Source organism: Hyposmocoma kahamanoa, unplaced genomic scaffold (assembly GCF_003589595.1).
Source record: "Hyposmocoma kahamanoa isolate Upper Pololo Valley unplaced genomic scaffold, ASM358959v1 99702, whole genome shotgun sequence".
Taxonomy (NCBI): Eukaryota; Metazoa; Arthropoda; class Insecta; order Lepidoptera; family Cosmopterigidae; genus Hyposmocoma; species Hyposmocoma kahamanoa.
The window spans coordinates 491,201-502,888 of NW_020656001.1; the positions used below are offsets into that span (position 1 = coordinate 491,201).

Here is an 11,688-nt window from a genome sequence, read left to right on the forward strand (position 1 = left end):
ACCCTGTATCGTGGCTGCTATGGACACACACATAGATAACCACAAATAACACACAAACTCACAAGAGAAATAAATGAATGCCATACAAAAATTTCTCCCGACCTGGTAACCGAACCTGGGACCTCTGCGTGGCAGTCCAGCATGGTAACCTATCAGCCACAGAGGCATTTAAAATGTTTTTACTCCCTCACCCTCCAAATAACCTAGGTGTCTGAATAACAAGTGAAATGTTGCAGCATCTACAGCATCTATTGAGATACTGGTGGACCTTGCTTAAATGAATACCATCCAGTACCAAACTGGATGGTATTCATTTATTTTAATAAAATAATTATAGCTTATTTTAATAAAATGAAACACTGGAAAGGGACTGTGTGGTATGACTTTTTAATCACACATTGAACACAAATCCTTTTCTTACTTTTGACACATGCCAGCAGAGGAAAAATCTATGTGATGGAGAAAAGTCAATGCAAAACAAATTGTAGTTATAGATATCCTAGGGTGAAAAAGAGTTAGTAGCACAGAGCGCTTGTGATAAAACAATGGAATTCGCCTAGGAAGCAAGCATCGCATCGAACACCGACACAAATTATCACCTAAAATAAATACGTGGATCGGATAGGTCGAGTTTCACAAAAATCATTGTTATAGTTTCAAAATGTAAACTCGCTCTTAGTGACGCGTTGTATTGAACAAATTCGTGTACGTAAACGAAGTGCGTCTAATAAAAATTTAAGCGTTTTGCCAGTCTGTAGGATGGACTAGGTCAATTAGACATGGTATCTATCTTACAATCTGTCGATTAAAACGGACATTCGCAAGATATTCAAAGTACAATGCTACATACACAAATACCGTATTTCCTGCTTCATCTACGACATGTACTTTGTAGGAATATTGTAGGCTTGAGGGTGCTCATCCCATGCCAACACAAATCGTACTTTCACAGCTAAAACGCAACACGAAGGTTACGACTTTGGCTACACTACGCGATAAATAGGTACGTAATCACATAATTATTAACAAAATTTCAAGAAGAGATCGTAAAAAAATAATACAAATTCACAAAAACGTGACATTACCTGCCGAAAATCACCAGGAGAAATTTTGTTTTAAAAATATTGATGGTAAGGTTATGGGCAAAGGGATACGGTATGTTGTGCCCAGTTCTATGAAAATGAAACCGTGTCATCCACTTTGAACGCGTCTAGACCTCCTTGCGAATATAGTGTTCTATTCTGTGGTCTAGACCACAGACCACTAATCTAAACACATTCTAAACATTAAAATTTTTATTCTCCCTCTACCTCAAATATAGAGTATATGCTCTATGCCCTCTATGTTATAGGTGACATCAAATATATAACACTTTCCATACAAGAGTCGTATTCCAGAACTCTACTCACTGCTCAAGTCCTGACTTGAGCATTGAGTAGAGTTCTGGAATACGACCCTAAAATCCTGACTTGAGCATTGAGTAGAGTTCTGGAATACGACCCTTAGAACTATGATGACGTACGTACGTACTTTTTGATTAGCCTGTCCTTTTTGGACAGTAAAAGAGCAAAAAATTTTTCACCCGTAGTAAATGATACTGACACTGGCACATTTTCTATATTATTTTTATAAAACTGAAGACTATAGTAGTGGTCGCCCTAAAGGAAATAATAATAATAATATTATTTTGTATTAGTGATTTGTGATTTTTCCATGTTCATATTTTGTTCCAGTCTGTTGTCTATGATTGCATCGTAAAGTGGAAATCACGTTGAATGTGTTGTTTTTCCATCCTTTTTTTGGATTGTCAAAAAATGAACAGGTGATGTCTTCATTTATAATTATAAAGCAAATGAATCTGTGGAGGTTGGCGTGTGTTAGCTGATACACGTGTTTGGAATTTGGTTGTTTTAGGCGATTGTTCCAGTGTCTCTGAGCTGTTTTATATTAGTATATACTTGTGTTTTATGTTTACCAGTTTAGGTAAGTGCTTAATTACTAACTAAACTCCCTCCCTTCCGTTGTTTACGTCGTAAACAATGGACAGGGTTCCTCCCGATCGCCCTGATCCCCCAGACAGGGATCTGTCTCCAGTGCCAATGTAGTTATCTCTTCCGGTCTTTACGCCATATGCCCACAAAACGACGTCTGGATATTGATCATGAATCTCAACCAAAACCCAATAAAAAAGCTATAACGGATCCACTGCAATAACAGTCGTCCACACCCCCGGTTACAAGCCAATCCAGTGATCCCAATGCAATTTTCACAGATTACACTGACAGAAATTACAATTACAAAACAAATTACAATTTACACTGACCAAACGCTGTGCTATCCTAACCTACAAAACCTGTTTCCTATCATTTATTTTCGAGTATTTCAAATATTTTTTATTATCAAAACTACGAGTTTCCTAAAGGTAATTTTTAGGATTAGACTGCTAACTATGTAATCTATTCACCGTATTAATTTCAACTCTCAACTCGTGCGATGGCAATGTACAGTTGAGCCGCCCAAACTGTATTCGGAACAAGATAAAGGTCCGTTTATTGTCCATGTTTCACAACAGGAAACAACTCCCTCATCTGGTACTACTATTCGCCCCATAATCTTTGGTCAATTGTTAAACAAAAATAAAATTAGTAATGTTGTTGATGGCGGAATAAAAAAGGTTGGTCGGAACACAATAGCTGTGAAATTTAAGACTCAAATTTTAAAAATTTAAGAACAATCATTTACTACCTTTATATAAATAATCATTTATACAAAAAATCAGATTAAGTGTATTGATGGTGTAGATCCTTCCATCATGATTGATAAACAGAGAATATCTAAATCATTACTACCTAGGAACCTTGGCATGTTGTTTGACAGCTTTCTGAACTTTGACAAATATGTGGATTCTAAAGTACCTAAATGTTATGCTGCACTTAAACAGCTATATAAGATAAGACCCTATTTGAGTATGAATGTGAGACGTAGGCTGACGGATGCTCTTGTTTTATCAATCGTCGATTATTGTGATGTCGTGTATGGTCCCTGTTTACAGAAAAAGTCAATGAATAAAATTCAAAGAGTCCAAAACTCATGTATTAGGTTTTGCTATACAGTTCCGCCTAGGTCGCACATTACCCCTTATCTTAATACTTATAACATTTTGAACATGACGAATAGGCGAATGTTGAAGCTGGGCAAACTTGTCTTTTCTTTGAGGAGTAACCCGACGCCCCCGTATTTGGCAGATAAACTAGTTTGGAATGATAGGACGGGGGGCAGCACCCGTACGATACGCTACCCGAGTCTTAAATTATCACCAACTCCTAGATTGCACTCGTTTAGAGGCAGTTTCCGCTTTGCCGCTTCTAAATGTTGGAACGATCTTCCACCGCCAATTAAAGCATGCAAGTCATCCTATACTTTCAAATATATGTATAAAGAATGGCTACTGAAACAACAGAAGACTTCGTGCTGTTGGTTGGAGGTGAATTAGGTTCTGGTATGTTAGCAAAAATACACAAGTAAATATAATATATAATTATAATCAATAATGTTCAATTAAATTTCATTCTTAGTTTATCCTATTCTATATATAAGTAGTGAGTATAATGCTTTTTATACCTATTTTGCTATATGGTCAGTGCGTGTATCATTTGATTCATAATTTAAGATTTTTACTCAATTTCTGTGTTGTTTTATAGTAGTTGTATAATTTCGGTGAGTGAGGTGCCCTCTGAAATATATATTTAATTATAAATTGCATACTGCGGTGTCTGCAGCAACTAATTTATTTAAATTTCTACGTCAAAATTTTTTATCACCAGGTAAAGCCTGAAAACCAGCATCTTGCTGAGGCTGTAACCTTTTCTTCATTACAGACCTTTTAAGTTATTATTTTAAGTGTTTATGTATTGTTTCCTGTGTTGAAGAATAAAGTCCCTTTTATTTTATTTTTTTATTTTTTAAATATGAAGCTGTGATTCTGAATTACAATGTCACACATTTAGGGCTCATCAGAGGTATCCCTACTGAGTTGACAATGGAGGAGCTAGTAGAGGCTATTGTGGTGTTGTGCTAAAAGCTAGAAGACTAACCCGCAAGCAGATTGATAATGGAGTTACTACATGGACCCCCACCCAAACAGTTGTGCTGACATTTCAAGGTCAAAGTCTACACTCGAGAATTTTCCTTTATTACATATCTAATATATATAGTCTATAGTAGTAGATGCTTACCAGTTGCCCACTATACAATGTAACAACTGCTGCTGTTTCGGGCACATTAAGACCCAATGCCGATCCAAGCCTAGGTGTTAGGTGCCCACTCTGGGGGACTTACTCAGTAGTGGAGGATAATGCTACATGTTTGCATTGTTCAGGTACCCATTTTGCCACCAGCTGGAACTGCCTTGAGCACTCCTGGCAAAAATGTATTAAAATTGCATAAGTCACAGGACAATATATTGTTTCAGGAAGCTGCTGCTCTATTCCCAAATGTTAAAAGATCATATGTGGACACATCATGGGTACCCACTAGCACACCCAGCTAACTAACTTCACTAACACAGTCTTATAGAAAAACAGTATTTCTGACACCTCGACAATCAGGCCCTTTAGGGAAAAGTTACGACAGAGAAACACACAACAATATAATTAGAGATTGTCCTTCTACTCTTCCTAATGGCTGTGCTTTAGGTAACTCCTCAAACACAGCAGAGACCGCCCCTAATGATGACTGCCTTGACCTTCTATGGTTACTGGTCACTAACATTCTGAAAAAATTTAGTGATGTCCCACTACCTCCCAACACTGCCCCAAAAGCTTTACCTCTTTTAAATCTACTCATTAAAATGACTCTGAATATTGTTCAATGGAATAGTAACAGTCTGAATTCCAAAAAACATGAATTCCAGTATATAATAAACACAATCTCTCCATTAGTCCTTGCCATCTCGGAGACATGGTTTCCCACGGACTACATTTTCAGTGTGCCCGTCTTCTCGTGTCTCCGTGATGACAGAGACAATGGACATGGAGGGAGCGCACTTTTCGTTAATAAATCCTTGCTCTTCTCCCAAATCCATCTCCCCTCACACAATAGAGATATACTTAACGCCGTAGTAGTAAGGATTGATGATATCTCTTTGGTGTCAATATACATATATTCGCCACCCTAATTTTCTTGTTTTGTAAGATCCGCGCTCCATTATATCAGTGCTCCCCTTCCCTACAGTTGTTATGGGCGATTTTAAAGCGCACCATGAGTCCTGGGGATCTTATCGTTCAGATACATTTGGTACCCTACTTGTTGACCTCCTGGATGAGCTGGATTTGTGCGTTATAAATAACGGCAGCCCCACAAGCAGGCCCAACCCAACTCAGAACCCACGCAGTGCAATAGACTTAACAATTTGTTCCCCGCAGTTGGCTTCTCTTTTAACATGGCGCACTCTCAAAAGTACATATGGCAGTGATCACTACCCCATTCTTATCTCTTTGCCGGATAAAAGATTAAAAGTTCATTGCACTTCCCCACTTTTAAAATTTAGATTAAATAAAGTTGACTGGTCATCTTTTTCAATGGGAATCAATAATAAAGTGGAGTCCCTCCCTGACGTGACGCCGGACAGTTGTCTTACGGCATACAGGGTATTCAAGGAAACCCTTTTAACTTCAGCACACACCAACATCCCTCAGAAACAAACAACGCGCAGAAGGATTTCACCTCCGTGGTGGGACGCTGACGCACGGACGCCTTCCGTAAAAGGAAGGAGGCAGAAAAGAAGTACAATGATTTAATGTCTAAGGAGAACTTCCTACACTACAAGCAGGTAGCAGCCCAATGTAGAAGGGTTCTGGCCCCAAAGAAAAAACATAGTTGGACAAATTTCTGCGAAAGCATGTCACCTCGTAATCCATCATCCGTAGTCTGGAGACAGATTCAAAGATTCCGCGGCTCTCTACGCCCTAAAGGAAACACCTCAAACGACCCTTCTGGTTGGATTCACTCATTTGCGGACAAGCTAGCACCCCCATCAGTCCCAAACAAGGACAATCTCCCGTTACATACTTTCACCTATATCTATGCTTTTGAAGAACTAGATGATCCTTTCTCTCTACTGGAATTGTATATGGTACTTAACGGACTTAAGGATACTGCTCCGAGAATAGATGGGATCCCATATTCATTCCTCGTAAATTCGTCAGAAAAAACAAAATTATACTATCTAAAATTAGTTAAATACCGGATGAGTGGAACAAACAAATTATCATCCCTCTTCTTAAGCCCGGCAAAGATCCCCTCGACTGCAATTCGTACAGACCGATTGCCCTATCCTCTACCCTATTCAAAGTGATGGAACATATGATAAGGAATCGACTGGAATGGTTTTTAGAGAGGCACGGTCTATTGGCAAAAACTCAATTCGGGTTCAGAAAGGGATCCAGTACACTTACAGATAGCTTGAGTATCCTAACCACAGATATTCGTTTAGCGTTTCAAAAGCAACAGTATGTCGTAGGCGTGTTCCTGGATATAGCAGTCGCCTACGATAATGTCCTTCTTCCGGTGCTCAGAAGTAAGCTACGTCAGCTGAGTGTCCCTGAGAAGTTAGTGCGTTTTATTGTTAACTCGATTACAGCCAGATCTATCGAAATTCGCTGCCATGGTACTTGTATTCCTCCCCTATCTGCCTGGAAAGGCCACCCCAGGGCTCTGTACTTAGCCCCCTTCTCTACAATGTTTACACGTTGGATCTGGAAAAGACGGTTAACTCGTTCTGCCAGGTCCTGCAGTATGCTGACGATGTAGCCCTGTATGTACGATCAGAATCAGTCCAGAAAGCGACATCGCGCCTCACTTCTGCCTTAACCTTTCTGAGCGATTGGTTAGCCGAACATGGCTTGTCACTGTCGGTTCCCAAGTGTTGTTGTGTTGTATTTTGTAGAAAAAGGAATATCCCATCCCCCCAGATTTTATGTCAAGGTGACTACATGCCCGTAGATACACATGTCAAATTCTTGGGCATGTTTTTGGACTCCAAACTAAGTGGGATTCAACACTTTAACTACATCAGCGGTAAATGTGCTAACGTTCTCCGTGCCCTCGCGGGTATTTGGTGGGGTGCACATCCTTTTACCCAAAAACTGCTATATAACGCAATAGTCCGTAGCCATTTGAATTACGACTCCTTCCTTTTGGATCCATGTAATAAATTACCTCTGGATAAAATAGTTAAAATACAATCCAAATGTCTTCGCATAATTCTGGGCGCTATGTAATCATCCCCGATTAATGGACTTCAAATCGAATGCATGGATCCTTTACCGTCGTAGGCAATTCCGCAGTGACCGATTCTTTATTAAAGCAGTGCAACATGCTTCTCACCCCCTTCTGGAACGATTAGAGATGTTGTCGCAGGCGACGAGGGAATCTGCTAATTATAAAACTCTATGTGTGCTCCATAGCTTTAACAAATTCTGGAAACCTTCCCTGCCCATAGAGCAGTTCACTCGTGTCCCAATATTTAATAATAATTATAAATGGCTAATGTTTAAACCAGAAGTTATCCTCATTTTGGCATTAACAAATATTCTCTTTAAAAGAAAAATTAGATACCAAATAAGAAGGCTGGCTCCCGATTTACACGGATGCCTCTAAATTGCAAGAAGGTGGTGCTGTGCGATCAGCCGTATGGATACCTGCCTACCAACAACTTCTTAACTACAAACTCCCCCCGCTAACCTCTGCGTTTACCGGAGAAGCAGTCTCTCTCCTTGAGGCAATCCAGTTTGCTGAATCCCATAATTTAGGTAAAACCATTATCTTTAGTGTCTCTCTCAAAGTTCCCTCCAGGCAATATTAGCAAATCCGTTCCGTCTCAAAAACAAGTTCCCCATTATTTTGAAAATCCGAATAGTATTGTACCGATGCCAACTTAAACCACTTAACATTATCCTGGCATGGATCCCAGGGCACTGCGGTATTTCCGGTAACGAGATTGAAGACTTAAGTGCTAAACAGGCCATCACCAGTGGCTCCGTAACCTATGGTAAAGTTTACCACCATGATCTTCTCACCCTGGCGCATGACCATCTACTGAGATCGATTGGCAAAACACGAAAAACCGGGCAGCTAAATACTACTACGAGATACCTGGTTTTTTAAACAAAAATTGTTCAGTAAACAGGCCGTACTCATCATCTGTCGCCTAAGGCTTGGGCATGCATATACACCTGTCCATCTTGCTAAAATTAGGATAAGGAATACCTCTCTGTCTGGGTGTGGCGTTGAGAATGGCACCACAGACCATCTTCTTTTTAACTGCCCTAAGCTGAACATTTCTCTTTACGATTTACTCCCTCAAGATGTCCCTCGTTCAAACAACATAAAGTGCATCCTCGAGGAGTCCTAGCCCTTCCTTTTAAAATTAAAAAAAAAATATTTGGCAATAAACCAATTAAAATTGTAAAATACTTTTCCCTTTTTTTGTTTTTTCCTTTTTTTTTATTTTATCTAATTGGTTTTTTACTTTTAATTTCTTATAGAACCCCTGTCTAAAACTACAATGCTTGCTTTAACTCATTAATATACCTAAAAAGTTTACTAACAACCCTGTTTTATTAGGCTATGCTTTGTGTTGTCCTGTGATGTTGCAATTGCGTGCTTTGTTTTAGATAAACCCGCTTCGAGTCTCACAGACAGCAGTAAGGGTCAAAATTATATTTGAAAACAAATCCATTCCTCCCGTGTAGGGGCTACCTACGTGACATTGGCGGAATTGTGAAAGACACAAAACAAGCCACTAATAAATAAAGAAGAAATGAATCTGTGTAAAACATCGCAGTGTGGTTATTTGGTTAGTATTTAGTTCTTCTAAATTAATCATATTTTCAAGCCATCTTATGTTATTGTAATGTAATTATTTTCAGTTTTAGAATCTCATCCATAAAGCGGCACGCGATGGCGGACATGCAAGGCTTCTGTTGCGATGACGAAACAGGGGAGATCACCCTCTATCAAATTAACGAGGAAACTGGAGAGCCTTTAATTGAAAATAACGTTCCTCCTTCTCTAAATGACTTCAGATATAATGTAACCCATTCTACTACAGACCACGAGAAGAAACACATAAAATTTCCCAAGGGATACCTAACGAAGACTAAGAAATTTCAATCATTGAAAGAAAAAATCATGGATGGTTCAAACCCAGTTAGTTATCGCATGCTTCTAATTCCGACTGTCATTATGAATTGTCCGAGTTTGCTGGTTGTTCTTCTAATGGTTCTAGAAATATATTTACATGTGAGATGTCACAAGAAAAGCAAACATTTGAAAGATTCAAGTTTTTATTACCAGAGTCCATTTCATGTTGTAACAAGTGCTTTCTGCGGTGTTTGCCGTGATTGTAATACTGCTTCTCGCATTGGACATCTGCAGGATCAAAGGCGATACCGTTATGATTATCTCAATAGTATAGCAATATAACTTGTTAATGACATTGAACATGGGCAACTAAACCAGTTTCTGATACTTTTTTAATAATATTATTCACTTTTGTTTATTGAAGTTGTTATACGTGTACCAGAATCTGATGGCACTTAGACAAATTTAAATGTGTAGTGGGCAACATCAATATAGTAGGAAAAAATGATGCTTCATATATTTTAATTGACCAGAATTGACCTATCCTCATACATGTTTTAAGATCTGTATGAATTTGTGTGTGAGAAAGGTAGAAAAAAAAAAAAAAGAGAAAGGTAAGTAATTTCTGTCACATTTTAAAATTAAACAAAAATGTTTCGATTACATTGTTAGAGTTAGATTTGTTTACGTTTGCAGTTTGAAGTAACTCGCATTTACGCCATTTACCATTTATATTTGCCAATCATTGTCTACACGCTAGTCTTGCTGACAAGCACCAGTACCAATGAATATTACAATATCACGTACATTGATTTGGCTTTGTTAAAATTTCAAAGATCAAGTTCTAAACCATGAATTGTGACTTAGACCTAATGTGTTGCTGATTTTGCAATAAACATTATTACAATGTTTTTTGCTTGAGAGTGAAGAGAATTCTCAATAATTATTGCTACAAAATCATTATGTGCAAGTGAAAAAAATTTAGCAGATGGACATTTCTCACAAGTAATATTTTGAATTAACATGTGACAAGTTAACATTGCCAGGTGAAAGTGATTGGATTTTTGTAATATTTAGTGCCATGAGATTCTGGTATACCTATATTATTACTTACCATGATGGACTATTGTTTAGGCAAATAGTTTACATTATCTAACGCTATAATCTCATTGTATACACAAAGGTTTTATATTTTATGCTTCTCATTCTTTGAGATGTCACTCTTAGGGCCGTATTCTAGAACTCTACTCAGTGCTCTAGTCAGGATTTCAGTATGGTTTAAAGCACTCGAAATCATACTCAAGTCCCTGCCATTAGGGTCGTATTTCCAGTGCAATCCTGACTTGAGCATTGAGTAGAGTTCTAGAATACGACGCTTAGCAACCAAGTGATGTTCTGCCTGTGAATAACTGACTAAAAGATTATAACTGTCAATTTGCATAATAACCGCTTAATTTTAATAACCGGCAATTTATCTCACCATCGCACCGAGTCCTTAATAAATTAGTCGTTCAACCTTGACGTGAAATCGTCGCGCAAAACGGAGGAGCCACAGACACAAAAGTTGAAGTTGAAAAACGTTGTTTACTCTAAACCTAATTCTGTGCTTTTTATAATGTATCTGCTGCACCCAAGTGTAACATTTTTTTTGTGTGTACAAGAGATTGTAGTATTAGATAATGCTATTTGCTTCAACAATTTCACCCACATGTAAGTAAGCGCAAGGTTAAACATTAATAGGTAATGGTGGTGGTACTATCATCGTCATCATCATCATCAACCCATTTACACGTTTCACCGCTGTGCACGGGTCTCCTCTCAGGCGAATAAGGCCAACATAATAACATTTACTGCTCCCTTTCAATAAATCAACTGGTTATGTACTAGTTGATTTGTTTTCAATGTGATATCAAAGACGTAATGCCGAAATCAGATATGCTTTGTTGCCAGACAACATTGTTATATTCCTTGGTAATTCAATTAGTGTTTGGTGCTGCAAACTCATTTACACAGGTAAATGTGGACATTTGCTCAGTGTATGATACCAAATTAGTTCCAGTGGTACTGATATCTAATGTTACACATGTAACATTAGATAATTTTGTTGGTTTTGTATACATTCCTCTTTTGTTTAAAGATAATATCATAGATACATTTTTCGTTTACCGTACATATAAATTGGAAAACAATTTATACTTTGTAGTGCTTAGTTAGGGAGTTACCTTAGTTATCGACACGGAATGCGGTAAGCCGGCCGGAAAAAAACTTTACAACAATGTAATAACGAGCGAAAAAACACGTATTATGTGTTTGGAAACGAAATGCGCTGTCTTTTAGGCTACTTTAAGCTTGGAGAAACTTCCTTGTTTTATTTTATTAAATAATAGGGGTTAAAGTATGAAATTGCCGATTTGTACTGAAAATCTAAATTGTTTATTTTTTAAATTTTTAACAAAATCATTTAATCAAAATAGTTGCCATTATTATCTATACATTACTGCCATCTAATGGGAAGGTTATTAATGCCTTTGCGATAGAACTCCG

At 38.0% G+C, this 11,688-nt stretch overlaps 1 protein-coding gene across 1 annotated transcript; it reads left to right on the forward strand.

Annotated features, from left to right (window-relative positions):
* Positions 1–1,805: 1,805 nt before the first annotated feature.
* On the forward strand, positions 1,806–9,717 carry LOC113239186. Its single transcript, XM_026476058.1, has 3 exons — positions 1,806–1,822; positions 8,676–8,857; positions 8,931–9,717. The coding sequence occupies exon 3, from the start codon at positions 8,962–8,964 to the stop codon at positions 9,484–9,486; it is 525 nt and encodes a 174-aa protein (XP_026331843.1). The 5' UTR covers positions 1,806–1,822; positions 8,676–8,857; positions 8,931–8,961; the 3' UTR covers positions 9,487–9,717.
* Positions 9,718–11,688: the final 1,971 nt, after the last annotated feature.

Bases quoted from the DNA above. Each gene is read 5' to 3' on its own strand.
- LOC113239186 (XM_026476058.1), top strand. From the start codon at position 8,962: ATGGCGGACATGCAAGGCTTCTGTTGCGATGACGAAACAGGGGAGATC.